At 42.2% G+C, this 20,531-nt stretch overlaps 1 protein-coding gene across 4 annotated transcripts in view; it reads right to left on the bottom strand.

The window, feature by feature from the left end:
• Positions 1-1,078: 1,078 nt before the first annotated feature.
• Positions 1,079-20,531, bottom strand: part of PTPA (protein phosphatase 2 phosphatase activator) — a 37,460-nt gene continuing 18,007 nt past the window's right edge. For all 4 annotated transcript variants that reach the window (XM_033961403.1, XM_033961402.1, XM_033961404.1 and 1 more), the window contains exons 6-10: positions 12,001-12,100; positions 8,165-8,289; positions 7,860-7,960; positions 4,153-4,260; positions 1,079-2,532 (exon numbers count right to left, since the gene is read on the bottom strand). In XM_033961403.1, coding sequence (XP_033817294.1) covers positions 2,458-2,532; positions 4,153-4,260; positions 7,860-7,960; positions 8,165-8,289; positions 12,001-12,100 — 509 coding nt within the window. In that variant the 3' untranslated portion in view covers positions 1,079-2,457. The remainder of the gene's footprint in view (positions 2,533-4,152; positions 4,261-7,859; positions 7,961-8,164; positions 8,290-12,000; positions 12,101-20,531) is intronic.

Raw genomic sequence — 20,531 nt, 5'->3', positions numbered from 1 at the left:
TGCAACACTTCCAGGGCCCCCGACAGCTCCGATGAAATCAGGGCTCGAAGGAGTTCCTGGAAGGCCGGAATCCCCACGAAGGTGGGGAGTTCCGAGTCCGGAGCACACTCCCTGGAGGGCGACCTCGGTCTCGAGTATTCCCTCGGGGTGTGCGAAGTCGAGGTCCGAGGCGGGGCCGGGGTCGACCCACCCGCCTTAGCCTGAGTAGAAGATGGCTTCTTTGCTGAAGGGGATGGAATAGAGGACTTACCCGAAGCCGGCTTCCCTGTAGACGCCTTAGAAGACGAGGGCCGAGGCGAAGCCGAGGCCCCCGAGGACGCCGAGGTCAAGGCCGGGGCCGAGGCCGACGTCGAGGCCTTAGGCGGCGTGTCGACGGCGAACAATTCCGCCATTCTGGCCTTACGGCGACGGAGGGCTCTGTTTTGGAAAGTAGCACAGCGATCACACGACGCTGTCGGATGATCCGGCCCAAGACAGACAATGCACCACCGGTGAGGGTCAGTGATGGAAAGTAACCTCTCACACCGGCTGCACTTTTTAAATCCCGTAACAGGACGGGACATCAACGAAGAAGAAGGCCGGGAACGACCGACGTCCCGCGGCCACGGCTTCCGGGAGCCCCCGGAGCCCAACGAAAAATAAAATATTTTTTTTTTGAAAAGAAAAGAAACGAAAAGACAAGAAAGCAGCACCGCGAACTTATTCAAATAAAAGAAACAACGAAACGCGGCAGCTAGAAGGCAATACACTGGAGCTCAGATCCACAGGGCTTTCTGGCTCCGCGGAAAAAATTGAACTGAGGACCACGAGGTGGGATGCGCCCTCTAGTGGGCGAGAAGGCATGCACATGCGTGGTGCAGTGTGCAAACTTGAAACTTCTAGCAAGTTTGCTTGAAAAGCTGTCCGCGCTGGGGCTCCGTAGATGACGTCACCCACATGTGAGAATATCATGCCTGCTTGTCCTGGGATAAGATATAGGACACAGAGATACTAGCACAGCAGTGCTCCCTCATGCTTCATGCCCTATTCTAGGAGACTGAGGGACAGAAGTGCTAAAATAAAGTCACAGCACACAAGACAGAATGCAAAACAATTTAATAATTAGAAATTGAATTTCTTTACTGCTCTAATGCACATGTAGATCAGATCTAGTTTGAGATATAGGGCACACCCTGGGATTTAGATGTCCTCCTCTTTAGATAATGAATAAATCTGAGCTTTGCCCTGGGTAAGAAGCTCCATATTAACACAAGTACACAACAATTGGGGGTGGGGGGCCAGGCCTGAGCAGGATGCAAAGACTTGTTAGGCGGCTCTTTTTCAAACATTATAGTTTTCCAACATATTTACAAGCATATATGAGGATACTTTTCTGAAGAATGAGGAGAAATCTTAACCAAACAAGAAAACAGGCAGCCCAGTTTATACATGCCATCCTCCAAACTGTAGTTACTGAAATAGCATCTCAAAAGACACCTCCTTCAGGTAGCAACTTAGGAAAATATGAGAAAAAGCTCTCTCAATAGATGCTTGCACGTTTGCAGTTGTGTTTCATAATCAAGCTTGTGCAGGGTATATCACAAACCCTCACTGTGTGAAAACAACCAAACCCTGCTCAAAAGCTAGGAGCAGGAATCAATCAATGTTCTCTGGGCAAATAAGGGAGGGATAGGACAGGGAGGTGAAGCCTGTTAACAGCCACCTAGGAAGAACAGGCATAGAGAAGAGGGGTGTGTGGATAAATACTGGGGCAGGAATGGTCAAAATGCTGTGAGGGAAAAGGGGACTAATTTCTACAGATGTTTCCTTAGCAAACTGCTCTTAAACACAGAAAGTCACAAATCTTTATCTGTTCATGAGTGCTAAAGTACTCAGGAAGCACAAAACCTATTTAAAAAAGACCTTCCTGGGAAAGGCTGGAAAGGATAGAAACTGTTGATCTTTGTTCCAGAATTTTCTCAACTAAAGCATCACATTCTGAACTAAAACATTTCAGCAACAGTGATCACATAGATCAGACTCGGAGGCAGCTGTTGTATCTCAAGATATTACTACCTCAACTGAATCCTGCTCCCCAAAGCAACATGGCAGGATGGCAGAGCACATTAGAAATGCAGCTTTTAATCTCATTTTCAGGAAGGGACTGGTAATCAGTGCTCACATAAAAAAAAAGTAATTTTGCAAGGCTGCATCAGTAAATCCCTCTCAATTATTATGTTCCCCAAACCCCACCTTCCCATAACCTGTCAGAAAGCATCAGTCTATGCTCATTTAGCATTGTGTTTATTTCCATCCCTCCATGTCACTTTACACCCAGTCCAGGGTTTAATTAACCTTCTTCTGAATACTTCAAACAAAGAGAAAAGGAGCTCCAGGGGCTAGAGAAGTAACAGGGGTCTGAGAGGTTTTGTGGAGGTGGTGGGCGATCTTCTTCCTTTCTGGGTCTCCCCAACCTCCTTAAGACTTGACAGGATGAATAGAAAGTAGGCTTCCAAATTTAAAGTGCTGGATAACAGGAAACTTCTCCAGGCACTGTGAAAGAAAAGAAATAAATAAGACAAGGTGGTGCAAGGTACAGAGATCCCCAGCAGGAGAAGCTGAGGTCTTTAGAGACTTATACACATTTTGACTATTGTAATTCCTTGCTAATGGTTGTTCCTAAGAAATATTCGAGATCTTTATAGGCTGCTCAGAACTCTGTGGCAAGGTTAATTAATGGAACTTCTAGATATGAACACATCACTCCTATTCTTAAAGAATTGCACTAGTTGCATTCGTTATAAACTTGCTACTTATTTTTAAAACATTGGCTGGCAGGAAATCTCCAGTTTTGTTAGACTCCCTTTGTGTTTATTGACCAACAAGGAACTTACATTCCTTGAACAGTAATGCCCTGGTGGTCCCATCTGTTTGTGAAATTCACCCCGAAGAATATAGGAAATCTACAGTCTACATGCATGGACCACAGTTATGGAACCAATTACCTGAGCAACTGTGAGGGCCTGGTGATGATGACTGTTTCAATTTCTAATTGTTTTTATTTAGGAAGGTATATCAATGCTGATTTTTTAGATTTTTCTTTTTATTAAGTAATTGCTGTTTTAATGAATTTGTCTGTTATAAATTATGTATGTTTGTTAGAATCTGAATAGAAATGTTGACAGAGCAGAATATAAATTTTTAAAATAAATAAATACAATCAAAGTAGAAAATATTTGTTTATCTATTACAGTGTATACTGAATTATAATTATTATACTTATTAGATTTTTATCATGCTTTCCCAATATAAAAATGGCTAACATTATGTTGTCTGTCTACAGGCAATCCATTTTTCCATAATAAAGGCAAACACTCAGCATGAATGTCCTACCAGGAGAGCTCCTGTGTAAATGTGGGTAGGCCCTCGCACAGGATGCACACAAAAATAAATAATTATGAAATTAAATAAATATTGGACTAAGGGCTCCTTTTACTAAGCTGCGATAGTGGTTTTAGCACACGTTAGACTTTAACGCCAGCATTGAGCTGGTGATAGTTCTAGCTGCGTAGCACGGGTTTAGCGCGTGCTAAAATCCTGCGTGCACTAAAAACGCTATCGCAGCTTAGTAAAAGGAGCCCTAAGTTAAAACATTTCTTGCTTAGTTTTCTGGAGCTAACATTCCTAGAGATGATCAGAGGTGAACATTAGTTCTAGCACAGGCTCAGAACACAAAAATATTGATAAATCCTGATCCAAAAAGGTTTGGCAATGAGAAGACTGAATGGAGGACCAATATGATAGGAAACAGAAGCAGAGAGAGTTATAACTAGGGTCAGATAGTTCCCAAACAGCAGTCTGAAATAAAACCACCTAAAGGGCAGGGTTTGCTTGACATGATGGTGAGAGGATAAAGCATAGAAGAGAAAGGATCCTGTTGCACAAGAGCAACCAAGATAAAGTTGCTGCTCTTACGTCACATGCTCTCTATCAGGGAACTCTCTGCTTCTATATTCCCAGTCTTTCCCAATAGAGGGAGCTGTAGAACATGGTGAAGGAATGCTAACTGTGTCCCCAGCTCCATCAGGTGGCAGTGTAAATAATGGTATTCCCAGGGAATTGATCAGAGAGATACGCCCTCTAAACTGACAGTCTTCATTTCTATTTACTCACCTCTGCCTTGTACATGCGGATTAGCCCCTGATTGACTTTGGCCCAAGATGGTACAGCACTTATGTTCCACAGTTGGTTGGAGTGTTCTGCAAATGGGCCAGTCTTCATCTGCAGCAGAGGGAGAAAGATATAGTATGGAGTCCTGGAGACCATTTATTGCAAATGAACCTGGAAATATGACAGACATTTCCTCTTTGCTGTCTAATGAAGAATGCTGCCCTAACCACTGGAACACATTATTTTTTATTTTTATTTTGTTCTCCCAGAAGCTCAGAACAGTGGTCTCCAAACGTTTTCATGTCAAGGGCTGCAGTGTGAATACAAAAAGTTCTGAGGGCCACCAAAACATTTCAAACTTACACTAATTTTGTAAACTGCCTTGACCTGCTTGTTTAGACTGGGTATTAAACATTAAAAATTAATACAAATGTTAACTCTACAACACTTCAAGAATATACAGTGGAACCTTGGTTTACGAAAATAATTCGTTCCAGAAGCATGCTCGTAAACCAATTTACTCGTTTATCAAAGCGAGTTTCCGAATAGGATGTAAGGGAAACTCGCTTGATTCATTCCACCTCCTCCCCCCTTTCCAGTGGCCACTGGCACTGCTCTACCTTACCTCCCCACGCGATCTGGCATACCCCCCGCTCGCGTCGCACTCCCTCCCCCCCGCCGTGATATGGCATCCCCCACTCACCCACCCACCCACACAAACACATTCGCTTACCCCCATCTGGCACCGGCACCAGCACCAACGCACAGTACATGCCAATGCCGGTGCCTGAAGATCTTCCCTCTTCCTTGTGCTGGCTCTCACTCTCTGCGAGATTCTCAGAGATATAAAATGATTGTATTTTGTGTTATACTTATTGTGAGTTTAAAAAAAATGAATAAAGATTTCCGAAAAAAAAAAAAGAACCTAATCTTCCCTTCTAGTGCAAAAGGCATATGAGTCTAGAACCAGTGGGATGTACCAAAGCAGTCCCTCGAGTCTAGGGCAGAGCAAATGAGCCTGCTGATAGCACGGAGGACTCAAAAAAGGCATCCAGTCGTGCTACTTCATCTACCCTGTAAAACCTCCATGAAAGTATGGATGTAGTAGTGGATATAACTGTCCTACAAATCTCCTTGGGAAGAACTGCCTTGAACTCTGTCCATGAAGAAGCCACACTCCTTGTAGAGTGTGCTTTCAAAGGAATTGGTGGTTGCCTACCACACCCATTCTACGCTAAAGAAATAGCCATGCAAATCCATCTTGAGAAAGAAGCTTTAGAAGCCGGCTTCCCCAGAAGGTTAGAACTCGTCAGTACAGAAAGTCGACCTGATAGATGAATCATTTGTCAGGTCGAGGAAATAGAGAAAAATACTCCTAACCTCCAGCAATGCCAAAACTTAGTCCTTTCTGCGGGAACCCGTGGTATGGAACATAGAGAGCTGGACTTCTCATTTTCTGTTGAGAGCCGAAAAAATCTGTCATGAAGGAAGGTATTGTGTGCAGTGCAGCAAGATCAACACAAAGGGAAGGCTCTCTGCAGGACATAGCCTGCAGCTCCGAGACTTCTCAGGGAAGAAAGCCACAAGGGAAACCGACTTAACTGTAAGATCCCTCAACGATGCCTCAAGGAAGGGCTCATACAGGGCCTTACTGAGGGCCAACAGAACAATATTAAGGTTTCATGTCAGAAATGGCAGTTGCACAGGAGGATGCATCCATAACGCTCCCTTCCAAAACCTGAATCAATTCCGGAGGCCAAAGAAACTTTCTCCACTTGAGCTCTAAGGCACGAAAGGCCTGTTACATGTACTTTGAAAGAATCGACCTTTAGGCCCTTCTCAAGTCATAAGGAACATAAGAATTGCCACTGCTGGGTCAGACCAGTGGTCCATCGTGCCCAGCAGCCCGCTCACGTGGCGGCCCTCTGGTCAAAGACCAGTGCACTGAGACTAGCCCTACCTGCGTACGTTCTGGTTCAGCAGGAACTTGTCTGTTCTGGAAAAGAAAATGCTAGGACCACTGCCCTTGGAGCCTTAAAGGCTCTACATTCTGCTTAGGATACAAGTTCTGAAAATCAGCTACAACTTAGCATAGGCTGTGACAGTTGCTGGTTTTAGATCCTAGGAGGACATGTTAGACCACCTCCAGGTAGCTCTGTTGCACTAAAGCCGCATGCAGTAAACCCAAAGCATTCTGGATCTTCCAGGGCAAATGGACCCTGTGAGGGAAGAGTTGGATGGAGTGGCAATTTGAGACACGTCCCTCTGTAGCTGCACTAGACCCACTTACCACAGTCGAGGTGGTCAATCTGGAGCAACCCGGATTACCAACACTGGGTAGATCACTATTTTGCAAATGACCCAGCCTACCATGGTCCTGGGAGAAACACATACAACAGTCCTGTCTCTGGCCAAGACTGTACTAGAGCACCCATGTCGACATTTCCAGGCTTGAATCTTCACTGAAGGACTGAAGCACTTTCCTATTGGTTGCTGACACCGAGATCAAACGTTGGACACCCCCAGCACCTTTCAATGTTGGTAAAGGCCTGCCAGGACAAAACCCATTTTCACTGAGCCAGGGATCGCCAGCTGTTATAGTTTGCCTACGTATTTGACCACGAGAGCTTGCAAGTGGACTTCTGCTCAGTAAAGAAACTGAGCCTCAGTTTACAACGGGGTACTCCTGGTGCTTCCCTGCCTGTTGACATATGCCACAGCTGCAGCACTGTCTGAGAAACCCTTGACGGATTTGCCTTCCAGGGTGTTCTGCAAAGTCTGCAGCATTAGTGGATGGCTCTCAGCTCCAATCTGGTGATGAACCTTTTCCTCTGAAACGATAACCATTGACTCTGAACTGGCTGCTGCTCGCCATGATCCCCCCCCAGTCGTAAAGACTGGCAACTGTTGTTAGGATCTCCCAAAGGATATGTGGAAAGGCAATGAGTCTGGCTGGAGCCACCAACGCAAACTTGGACGTGCTTCCACCTTTCAGAACAGTGGAGTTTAGAAAGAATCCTTGAATCTTCCTGCAGAGATCAGCAGGACAATAGTGCGTCCTGTATAGGGCATGGCACCATTTCTAGTCGTTCTCCACAACTCCAAGACCTGTAGACAGAGCCAAGCCGTAAGAACAGGCATTATAAAAATCTCCAACCTGCGTCTTATTTTTCATTTGCATGGTTCCAGAATAAAAACACAGCCTTCTACTGTGTGGAAGAGAAACCCTAAGTTTTCTAGGGATTGCGACGGCTGCAGGTGGGTCTTACCCAAACCTGAGAATTCACCTCAGGTCCTGTAGCAGTTGGACACCTGCGCCACTGCTTCCTTGCCATAAGTTGTGGGTGGGCCTACACCTTAAACTCACATGTAGAAGGTAAAACTGAGGAGTTGCAGCACAGCCTAGAGATACAGAGGTGGAGCTGAAAAAGATTTGCATGATGCCTTCTATACAACTTGCATTTAGAGGTGAATAACCCACTGGTTCAAGACTCATATGCCTTTTGCACTAGAAAACTCCTTTGAGCAGAGCCCCTTCATATCCATGAAACATCATAGTGACTCACCCCAGGACCAAAAAGACCTCAAAAGCCTCAACAAAAGGGTGCATGATAAATCCTATTGGGGGTCCACATTGTATACCTTCATGCCTTCTCAGGTTTTTAGAAATCTAGGAGAAGTAGTATTCATGCTGCAGTCACTGTTCTCACCTGAGTGATGAAAAGAATACATTCAAGGAACATGTAATCGTTATGATTGTCATTCACAACCTTCTCAGCCAAGAAGTGACACGGTTCCAGGGTGGGGTGATCTAGGAAACATGATTTTAAAAATATGATCAGATAGCAGCTGCCATACCTCCAATCCAATGTGGCTCTCTTTACTGACTGACAGGAGGATTCTATAACCTCAAAGTAGCATACCCAAACTTCAGGGCAGCAAATCAGTAGTTTGACTCCCATAAGCAGCTGACAAAAACCAGGTGAGGGTAATGGAGATCAAATGTTTTCCATACCTATTAGCTGAGCACTTCCCCAGATAAAAGGCAGAAACTGGAAATCATCTAGCCCCCATACGCCTTGGCTGCCAGCTGGTTCCATCCGATAAGTTTTCTGGAGCTTCCGCATCACTTCCAGATACCTGTAAACAAAAGAAAACCAACGAGGTAAGGAGATTAAGAATGATATGCAAACACACAAATATGGAGGGAGGGAGAGAGAGAAACACACTTATGAGAGGGAGGGGGCTGAGATATACAGAGGGGAAAAGAAAAAAAGGGAATAAAGAAAGATAAATACTGAAAAAAAGAGGAACATGAAAACTACATAAGCATTATCAGCTCTGTGAATCAGTTTCCAATAAGATGAGAGAGTTTTCATGCCCTTGAGGATGGGAGTGAAGGAAAAATTTGGCCTTACCTGCTAATTTTCTTTCCTTGAGTCCTACTACACTAGTTCATATGTATGGGTTTTGCTCCCTTACCAGCAGATGGAGACAGGGAACACAACTGGCCCAATATAGCACACTGTGCAGCCTGCAGCTCCCCAGTATTTTCTGTAACAAAGCAACAACATGAAATCTCCCTTGGCCCCCTTAAGATTGGAGGGTGTCCCAAAAGGATGTACATAGAACACTTATAACCCTAAACCATAACAGTGATTGAACAAACACTGAACAGACCATAACACACCACTGAACAAAGACTGGGTGGGAACCTGGACTGCTCTAGTAGAACTCAAAGAAAGAAAATTATCATTCTGCCAGACCAGTCCAGATATATGAGAAGTAATAAAACACACCTCAACCTAGGATGATATATGCTATGCACATTCTGAGCATTCTCAAAGGCAACATCCTCTCTGGCTTAGATATTCATCTAATAATGTTTTGCAAATGAGTGTAATGACCTTCATGTGGCTACTTTGCAAATATCTGCTGGACAAACTGAATGCAGCTCCATCCAAGAAACTGCTTGAGCCCTAGTCACATGAACCTTTATACCCTTGGGAACTCAGTGACCCTGTGAAATACAGGCCAAGGCAATTGTCTCAATCACCTAGTTATTGTAGATTTTGATGCAGCTTCTCTCTTCCCTTGATCTCCTAAAAAGAACAAGTAAATGACCTGTATTTCAAATACAAAAGAATCCCATGAATATCTAGAAGGTGCAGGCCTCTAAACTTCTCATTGCATTCCTCCCTCCATAAGGCTTGAAAGATAATTTTGTAACAGACAGATGAGATTGAACTATCTTAGGCAGAAAGGGTGACTCTATATGCACGTAGATTCTTTCCTCCATTAAGCTAGAGAAAAAGTTCTCTAGTTGAAAGCATCAGCAGGTTCAGCTTTTATCTTACCAAAGCTGAAATGAAAGTCAAATCTTTCGGTGACAGGGATGGGAAACTTGGAGGACCTCCTCCATGAGGTTATCTGGACCCAAAATGGTACCCATTCATGTGCAAACCTGCACCTTGGGGGAAATCCATCTCAAGGAATACATAAAATGCTCTAAAGCAGGGGACTCCTTGAGGGCCGCAATCCAGTCGGGTTTTCAGGATTTCCTCAATGAATATGCATAAGATATATGTGCATGCACTGCTTTCAATGCATATTCATTGGGAAAATCCTGAAAACCCGACTGGATTGTGGCCCTCAAGGAGGGACTTTGAGACCCCTGCTCTAAAGAAATACCTTCTCTGCCACTTGTTGTGGAAGTCCCCCACCCTTTATTCCAGGTCGATTCCTCAGCTCAACCACAGCCAATGCCTCATGTGGACCTTTCCTTGTGGTCCCTAGAGTTTTTTCTATTCCCTTCTGGTGCTGCAATTCACACACCACATACTGCAGCCTTTTGGGTTTGCTGCGCTGTTCCCTCATGCTGCTCCTGTCCAAGCTGCTACATTCTGAATGGCCTGTAATCCCTGAATTTGTTTCTTAGAGAGGCCCATAAAAACAACATTACACTAATCCATTGTAGTAAGGACTAGAGATTGCACCAACCAGTAAAACTGGGAGAATTCAAGACAGTGGTTTTGTCTTCTCAGTAGTTTCAACTTCTAGAAACATTTTTGGACAACACATTTTTGGACTACAAGAACAGCAGCTCCAAGGCTTGTTTCACTCTAGCTGCTTTATTCTCTTAGCCTTATTTTTCTTCTTTCTTCATAACTTGATACAGTGCTGATTTCTTGTTGTCCTCTATTGTGATAGAAAGTGTTGATTTGATTTATTTATTTTTACATGTGAGCTTAGGGGGTAATGGTAGTGGGAAGAGAGGGCTGTAAAAAATATAGAAGAGGAACACAAGACTCCTTCAGTTTTTACCCTAAGGTGAGATTTGGATTTAGCTCACACCTTTCTCAGAAATTCAAGGCAAGTTACATTCAGGTACAGTAGGTATACAGTATAAGTTTGTATCTAAGGCAACAGAGGGTTAAGTGACTTGCCTAAGATCAAAAGCTTCCCTGTTGTCCTAACCATTGGGCTACTCCTATACAGCCACTAGACAGGAGCCAAAGACCACCTGATGATACCAAGATTTGTAACAGAGTAGACACCGAAGAGGGAGTGGAAAATATGAAAAAGGATCTGCAATGCCTGGCAACTAAAATTCAATGCAAAAATTCAATGCAAAGAAATGAGGTTGAGGGGTGGTAGATTCAAGAGCAATGTTAGGAAATTCTACTTTACGGGTGGTTGATGCCTGGTATGCACTCCCGAGAGAGGTGGTGGAGAGGAAAACGGTGACTGAGTTCAAAGAAGCGTGGGATGAACACAGAGGATCTAGAATCAGAAAATAATATTAAATATTGAACTAAGGCCAGTACTGGGCAGACTTGCACGGTCTGTGTCTGTATATGGCCATTTGGGGGAGGATGGCTGGAGAGGGCTTCAATGGCTGGGAGGGTTTAGATGTGATGGAGTAGGTTTTAATGGAGATTTTGGCAGTACCGGGCAGAGCTTTGGATTCTTGCCCAGAAATAGCTAAGAAGAAAAAATTTAAATTGAATCAGGTTGGGCAGACTGGATGGACCATTCGGGTCTTTATCTGCCGTCATCTACTACGTTACCTTTTCTACCCACCTCAGCACTCTGTAATTCTTATCTGGAAGGGGATGATTCACCAATTCAAGAGAACAGCCAAATTCTCTAGCCTCCCTGCAGTTGAATGTCAAACAACTGCTGGAGACAGAGAATATCGAGAAGTTGCATGCTGTCTAGTACCCTATATAGGGAAAGGTCCTCAGGATTGTGCTTTCCATCTCCATTTGCTAATAGGGTAAAGAAACACATACATCTTGGCTTGGTCTGGAGAGATAAAGAAGAGGGTGTAATCACAGCTGTGAGAGGGAAGAGAAAGAGGGAATATTCACATTTGTGAAAGTGAAGGCGAAGCAAATGTATGAGGAATTTAAGAACTATAGACCTGAGAAGAAAGAGGAGCAGAATGCCTGCTGGATGCTCAGTCATAGCCAATGCTCCCTCTAAGGTTTGGCAGAGTACATATGCAAATTTTTATCACTTGAGCAACAAGTTTTATAAACTAAAAAACAATTTTCCAGATTTGCAAGTATTTTTGTGAGCAACCATGTAAAATCTGTGATCAACACTCCTAAAATGTATGAGTGATTGCTCTTGTGCTCAGCTTAGAGAGAACATAGGCCATAGCTCAGAAGACACAATGTGTTCAGTCACTGCAAGACACATTCACTGACCTATCACTTCAGACTCTCATATAGCACCCATGTTGGGCTCATATGCCTTCATTAATCCTGGCTCCTGCCAGTCATACCTTGAATTTGTACATTCTCACTCTGCGTCACCCTGATTTGGTTCCAACATCAAACGCACCTGTTAAATACTCTGAAGACAATGGCCAGTTGGTCATCCACTTGCAGAACTCCAATTTTGCAGAGACAGCAGAGGAAGGCAGCAAAGGCAGCCTCATGACCTATTAAAGACAAATGAACTACTCTCAAAGAGGAGGACAGGAAGAAGGGAGAAACAGATAACACATGTGAATTTGTACGTTAAGGTATGGACTACATGAATGGAAGTGTTTCAGACAGAGATTTCACTACAGTATTTTACTTTAAATAAACCAAATCCATATGAGCCCAGAGACCTACTTCTAGCATCCTGAGGGTATAATTCTTAGAGAATAAGCACCATTATTTAGCACTTAATGATATTTATGAGCTTATATCCTGCCAAATCCTCTAAAGCAGAGTTCAGGACAGGTTACAAGAAATAGTGAAAGTGGGTTACAAGTAGTCAAAGCAACATGATCATCAATATAGCAACAGGTAGTACTCTTTCGGCAGTCTGAGTAATTGATGCAGTATAATCAGTCATGTAATCATATTAGTAATTGGTGCAGCATTAGTGGCATGCAATCAACTTAGCTTCAACGATGCACAATGTGATGACAGTTGTGGTTAATGCTATGTGAATATATAATATATTAATTAATTTATTCCAGGTGTAAAAGTACAGTTTGGACTCTGGCAAAGAAAAAAAGAAGTTAGCCTTCATAAATCACAAAAGATCGCAGAAAGAAAAAGACAGGCAAAAATATATGAAAAAGTTAAGAGAAGCTGGCAGAGTAGACAGGAAAGCAAAGATACAACTGGAAGAAAAAACAGCCCACATGGTAAAACAAGGGAAACAAAACTTTTTTAAAGATATGTTAGTGATACGAGAAAGGGCAAAAGTGAAGTTAAGAGACTCAAAGGTGAAGGGGAAGAATATGTAGAAGGTGATAATGATAAATTTGAATCGTTTAACAAATATTTCTGTTCTGTGATCACAGCTGAAGGGCCAGGAGCATAAATGCAGAAAATAAATACAATTAGAAATGGATGTGGTAAATCATGAATGATTTTCAAAGGTCTGCGTTTGTGAGGAGATAGCTAAACTAAAGGTGAACAAAGCGATGGGGGCAGGATGGGTACTGAAGAAACTTAGGAAAGTTCTTGTGGCTCCACTGGCTGACCTTTTCAATGCTTCTCTAGAATTAGGGGTGGTACTGGAAGACTAGAGAAAGGTGGATGTGATCCCTCTCCACAAAAGCTGACGTAAAGAAGAGGTAGGGAACATCAGGCCGGTAAGTTTGATTTCTGTAATAAGTAAAACAGAGAATAATGAAGTTTCTGGAATCCAATGCATTACAGGACCTGAGGCAACATGGATTCACTAGAGGCAGGTCTTGTTAAACAAATCAGATCAATTTCTTTGATTGCGTGACCACAGTTGGATAGAGGTAGCGTGCCAGATTTTAGCAAAGCCTTTGACACTGTTCCATACAGACATCTAATAAATAAACTGAGTGCCCTCAGCATTGACCCCAAAGTGATGGACTAGGTTAGGAACTGGTTGAGAGGAAGGTGACAGAGTAGTGGTAAACGGGGCTCACGCTGTTACCAATGGTGTACTGCAAAGTTTAGTTCTTGAATTTGTTCATTTTAACATTTTTGCAAGTGATATTGCTGAAGGGCTATCTGCTAAAGTTTGCCTCTTTGCAGATGATACCAAAAACTGCAATAGGGTAGACACTCCTGATGGTGTGGTTAACATGAGGAAAGACCTGGCAAAGCTTGAAGAATGGTCTGGAATTTGACAACTATAATTTAATGCTAAGAAATATAGGGTAATGCATTTGGGCTGCAAAACTCCGAGGGAGCACTAGGCATGCTATAAAATGGGGCTTTTACTATTATATTATCTGGAATCAGGGGCAACCTGCTGGCTCAGTGGCAATGCTATGTGCTGCCAAGAAGGTAGAACTCAGCTCATCAGATTGGTTTCAGCTCTACAGCTCTTGAGAGATTCAGTCAGTGCAATGAGAACATGTAGTGACCAAATGAACACACACCGGGCTCTGTAGGGAGTCCCAGTTTGTAGTGCCTGTCCAAGGACTCTCACTGTGCTGGATGGAAAGAGCTTATAAAACACAGAATGCCCACGTGTACTTACAAGCAGAGGCTCATGGTATCAATAGCTTGTTATAGACCAATTCTGATTGAGCTGGGAAGCCCAAAAGGAACAAGAACAAACACTGCCAGATTCAAAAGAAAAAAGATTTTTTTTGAACTCTTCAACAAATTAGGAAAATGAAATTTAGGATGCAGAACATCTTATGATCCTATACAAGAAGCAGATTATATCAACCATTTCAAGAGACAATCAGTTTCTTTGCCCAATGAACTATACAAGCCCCAACAAGAGTCTCTTGAATACATCAGTTTGTGATCAGAATTAACAAGACAAGCTCTGGTTTTCATATAGCAATGTCTCCCCCTTATGGTGGCAAGGACACTGGGACCCAATTCACCTCATAAACCTGAGCCACAGTAAAAAGCTTCACTCTTATTACAGCTTTGGTTCCGTATCAGTTGAACACCATTTGTAGAACACCGAAGGGGTGTAATAAAGGACAGCAACAGCCACAAGCAGCACTGAAAACGTGAAAGCATGTAAAAGGCTGAGCTGTCTACACAAAACTAATGCTGCTTGTATTAGCATTCTATGAATTGTTTATATGTTCCTCCCAGACAAGCTAGAATAGGCAGAACCACATAGGTCACGTCACCATGACAGATGTAAATGTGTATGTGTTTTGTTTGAGTCTTCTTAGGCTTATCCTATTTTTAATGGAGTTCTTTTTCTTGATATATTGTATTTTAATTTTGTAAACCGCTTGGACCTGTCATAAGAACAAGCGGTATAACAAGTTTTAATAAAACATAAACTATCTGATAGCATCAGTTCATTCAAATTTGCTCTACAAGTATCTGTAAAGGACTAGACGTTTTGGGGGAATATGTGAATGCCCCATCCCAGATTCACAACCAACAGATTCAGGAGAACCTCACATCCAAACTTTGTTTCTCCACCGGTTAGAGGTTGTAAATTTAAAAGTCATCACCAACATCTTCTCTCACATCAAGCAGCATTATGGGGTAAAGACCTGGAACAACTGCTTGTGCCTACTACTTATAGGGAATTCAGGAAACGCCTAAAAACACATCTGTTCCTGAAGTACTTAGGTAACTGATCTATACAATCTTAGTCCTCCACAAATGATCTTTAGAACTGTTATTCACCAACTCTGAACTTTGTTTATTCCACTCGATACCTTATAATCATTGTAAACCGCATAGAACTTCACGGTCCTGCGGTATATAAACTGTTATTATTATTATTAACTATTACCCTTGCCAACATGGATGCCAGTTTGTTTCATCCAGATGGATTTTCTGCTCCTACACTACACAAATCTTGTATCACTTCAAAATCCTCATGTCCCAGAATTTGACAATGCTAAAACTCCCCAAAACAGGGTTTTAAAAATATCTGTAGTGCTTCAAAAGCTTTCTAAATCACTAAACTGTACAAAAATGATATTTGCATCAAGCTAGGCAGATTTCACATTTAGAAGAAGAAAAATTACAAAAGGTACAAAACTGTGCCTAAAAACAGTCAAGTTATCAGCAAAAATCCTTCTGTTCTGAGAAGTCTCTCAGTTTTCATAGTTCACGCAAATCAACAGAAATTTTTAACTAACCCCTTCCCTTTTACTAAGACACAATACAGTTTCTACCGTGGCTCAAAGTGCTAAATGCTCCAATGCTTACCCTAATGCTCATAGAATTCCTATGAGTGTTGAAGTATTTAGTGCTCTGGGCAGCAGTAGAAACCTCTACCATGGCTTAGTAAAAGAGGGCCTTAATTTTCAGCAAGGTATCCAAATCGATACGCAGACCACCCTCCTGAATAGATACAGTTTTGTACCTTTTGTGATTTAATTTTGATAGATTTGTATTGCACACTGATCAATCAGATTCTGGGTGGATGACAAGTTACATCATCCCAAATACAACAATGTAAATAACCCATAAACTGATACTCCAACAATATCTAATAATGTAGAAAGCTTATTTTAGCATTGATCAAAATTAAATCAAAACAGTCAAATACTTCTTAAAAGCCTTATTTTAAACTACAGCAAAATGTATAAAAATCAGATTGCTGACCAGTGGTCAAATAGTTCTTAAAGAACCCGGTTTTTAAATTATGACAAAAGGATGTATAATTCTGATTGTTCCTAATAGCAATTGGAAGAAGGTTTTAAAGTTCAGTTCCCTTTCCAATCAATATGAGCTGCTCTGTTTTTTTCAGACAGCAAACAGCTTACGCAATCTCAATTCTACTGAAGAATGGAGGGCCCTAGATGAAACATGCTTTGCTATCAAGTTTTCATATAACTGGGAGTTAGGCCATATATGATCTTGAACATAAAGACCAAGATTTTGAATTCAATCCAAGCAAGGGCAGGAAGCCAATGTAACTTGATCAGATAAGGAGTCACATGATCACAGAATTTATTCATTCAGAATTAATTTGGCTGCTACATTCTGAATGGCCTGTAATCCCTGAATTTGTTTCTTAGAGAGGCCCATAAAAACAACATTACAATAATCCATTGTAGTAAGGACTAGAGACTGCAACAACCAGTAAAACTAGGAGAATTCAAGACAGTGGTTTTGTCTTCTCAGTAGTTTCAACTTCTAGAAACATTTTTGGACAACACTATTTGTTTGCAGATCCATGGTCAGCCTGGAGTCCAGTATAACACCCAACAATCTGATAATTGATTTTAATGGAATTTCAGTTCCTGTCAATTTTGAATTCAGTTGGGGCCTGTTCTCTTGGGAATTTCCAACCCATAAGAGATAACATCCAGACAAAGATAATCTCAAAAACATCATACATATGATTATAAGTTGAAGCTAAATCTTGACACATAGGAAGTATCAAAACAGTATCATCTGCATATGAAAAATAAGCATTTAAAGAGTGAAGTAGCCTACCCAAACCAGTATGATACACATTGAATAAAGTGGGAGAGAGAGGAGACCCCTGTGGTACTCCATGGCCCAAGTTCCATTCTTTTGATAATTCTTTTTGCCAAATGACCTGAACCGACCTATATTTCAATAAACTAGTAAACCCTGTATGTACCTTACTGGCGATTCCCAGCTCTTCCAGTTTATTCAACAAACAATCACGGTGGACCAGAACAAGCACAGCAGATAATTCCAACTGCATTAAGAAAACCTGAGTCCCCCTGTTTAGAAGCAGCCTCATTTCAGTTAAAATAGTAGCCAGAACTGTTCCTGTACTGTATTGTGGACAAAACCCAGATTGTTTTGAGTTCACTAACTGATGGAGATCTAATTATTCCACCACTCTTCTGAGAGGTGAAAACATGACTAGTTCCACTCCAGCACTAGTGGTGACTTTGATCGAACTAATTGTCTGTGCTGAAACAGTCTATGTTCTATTGGAAACTGCCAATTTCTCGTTGATTTCAAACACCCCTGTACCTTGGTCAGATCACTTTCTGCTTACTGTTTCCCTTTATTGGTCTCCCAGTACTTTTCCTCAGAATCCCAAACTAATAAGTTCCAGAGACTACTCAAAGTTAGATACCCCTACTATTTCTTCTAACTTTACTTTCTGTAGTGACACTATCCCGAACGCTAATATTGATGATCTTCTCTCTCTCACTCTTTAAGATAAATTTGCTCCTCTCCAAACTCAACTTATTTCTTATTGTCATCATAAGAATCCGTGGTTTTCCCCTGAACTACTACTAATTAAAAAACAACTCCGTTCTTTGGAGCGGAAGTGGAGGCATAATAAATCCCCTACCGACTTAAAAAACTACAAAGGACATGCATCCAACCACAAATTAAAAATAGTCAAAGTTAAATCTCTTTATTATTCTTAACAGATCTCTAATGCTAAAAACACATCAACATTATACAGGATTGTTCACTCGTTGACCACAGATCATTTGAACCGTTCAGACTCCTTACAACTCCCTTCTGCACAATCTCTGGCAGATCACTTCAAGAACAAAATCCAGAAAATCTGAGCTTCATTTCACTCCTCCGCTCAATCTACTCCTTCTGCCCATTCTACCTTGGATTCTCAAACTCTGAAGCTCTGAAACCCTGCGGGCTGAGATAATAGCCACCAGGAAGACTGTCTTGATCATGAGCCATCAGTAATGCCTGTTTTAAAGGCACATACTCAGGACGAGCCAGAGAGCAAAGAACAGATTAAGGTTCTAGGTCAGACAAGGAAGGCACAAGGGAGGCCTTAGTCGCAGCACGCCCCGCAGAAAATGAACCACATCTCTATGAACTGCCAATGAGGCCCTCAAAGAAGGAAGGCCCATACACGAAAGACCAGCAATCTGTACTTAGAGCGAAGCTACTGCTATACCTTTCTTCAGACCATCCTGCAGATACTCCAGGACCCAAGGAATCGATGGAAGAGAAGGGTCCACCTGTCTCAGGGCACTGGGCCTAGTAACACCTCCAAGCCTTCATATAGGCCACCTCTGTGGACTTCCATCTGCTGTGAAGCAACATGGCAATCACCGCAGAAGAATAGCCCTGGCTAGTCAAGGCCGTGTGCTCAAGAGCCATGCTGTAAGATCAAAGCGGTCCGGATCCTGCATCGCAATCAGATCCTGTGTGAGAAGACGAGAATGACAAAACCCACAATCCTACAGGAGCTGAACCAAGTCGGCATACCATAGCCGCCTTGGCCAATCGGGTGCCACCAGAATCACCGGGCCCTCATAGGTTATGATCCTCTTCAACAGACACCTTATCATGGGCCAGAGCTGAACCAGAGTGTCCAGGCCTTCACTTTTACAGATCCTTTTTCATGTTTTCCACTCCCTCCTTAGTGTTCACTCTGTTACAAATCTTAGTATCGTCCACAAAGAGGCAAACCTTTCCTTCTAATCCTTCAACAATGTCACTCACAAACATATTGAAAAGGATCAGCCCCTGCACCAATCCCTGATGGACTCCACTACTCACTTTTCCTTCCTCCAAGCGAATTCCATTAACCACCCCCCTCTGGCGTCTGTCCATCATCCAGTTTCTAATCCAGTTCACCACTTTGGGGTCTAATTTCAGCCCATCAAGTTTGTTCAAGAGCCTCCTTTGAGGAACCGTGTCAAAGACTTTGCTGAAATCTAATTGAATTACATCTAGCATATGTCCTTGGTCCAATTCTCAGGTCGCCCAATCAAAAAATTCAATCAGATTCATTTGGCATGATTTACCTTTAATAAAACCAAGTTGCCTCGGATCCTATAACCGTTAGATTCTAGGAATTTCACTATCCTTTCTTTCAGTAATGATTCCATTATTTTTCCAATAACTGAAGTGAGGCTTACCAGTCTGTAGTTTCCCGTTTCATCTCTGCGACCACTTTTGTGAATTGGCACCACATTCGCTCTTCTCCAATCACCAGGACCACTCCAGTCTCCAAAGATTTGTTGCACAAATCTTTAATAGGACCTGCCAGAACCTCTCTCAGCTCCCTCAATATCCTGGGATAGATCCCGTCCGGTCCCACTGCTTTGCCCATTTTCAGTTTTTCAAGTTGTTCATAAACAATGCGGTATCCACTCCATTCTCGTGTGTAACTTTGCCAGACAATCTCGGTCCTTCTCCAGGATTTTCTTCCATGAACACAGAAGTATTTGTTTAACATATTTGCTTTTTTTCTCATCACTCTCCACATATCAGTTCATAGCATCTTTTAGTCTTGCAATTCCATTTTTCATCTTCCTCCTTTCACTAATATATCTGAAAAATTTTGTGTCTCCCTTTATTTACATTTTTAGCCATTTGCTCTTCTGCTTGCACTTTTGCCAGACGTATCTTTCTCTTGGCTTCTTTCAGGTTCACTTGGTAGTCCTTTCTGTACACCTCTTCTTGAGTTTTTTTAAATATTTTACAAATGCCAACACTTTTGTCTTTATTATCTCCGACACTAGTTTAGAGAACCATATCAGTTTCCTTTTTCTCTTGTTTATATTTATTTTCTTCACATAAAGGTCAGAAGCCATTTTTATTGCTCTTTTCAAGTTAGACCACTGATTTTCCACTTCTCTTATGTCCTCCAATCCTAACAGCTCTTCCTTCAAGTACTCTTCCATTTTACTAAAGTCTGTACTTTTGAAATCTTCTAGGACTTTCTTTGAGCTTTGTGTGGTCACACTCCACTTTAGCTGTTATAGTGAACCAAACCGTTTGATGATCGCTACTTCCCAGGTGGGCACCCACTCGAATATTAGAGATACTCTCCCCATTTGTGAGTACCAGAACCAGTATTATATTCCCTCGTGGGTTCTGTTACCATTTGTCTGAGCAGAGCCTCTTGAAAGGCATCCACAATCTCCCTGCTTCTTTCCGATCCCGCAGATGGAACTTTCCAGTCTGCATCTGGCAGATTGAAATCACTCAAAAGCAGCACCTCCTCTTTCTTTCCGAACTTTTGGATTACTG

Source organism: Geotrypetes seraphini, chromosome 10, assembly GCF_902459505.1.
Source record: "Geotrypetes seraphini chromosome 10, aGeoSer1.1, whole genome shotgun sequence".
NCBI lineage: Eukaryota > Metazoa > Chordata > Amphibia > Gymnophiona > Dermophiidae > Geotrypetes > Geotrypetes seraphini.
Note: the sequence above shows the minus strand (reverse complement) of the source record. Positions and strands in the feature narration are given on the sequence as shown.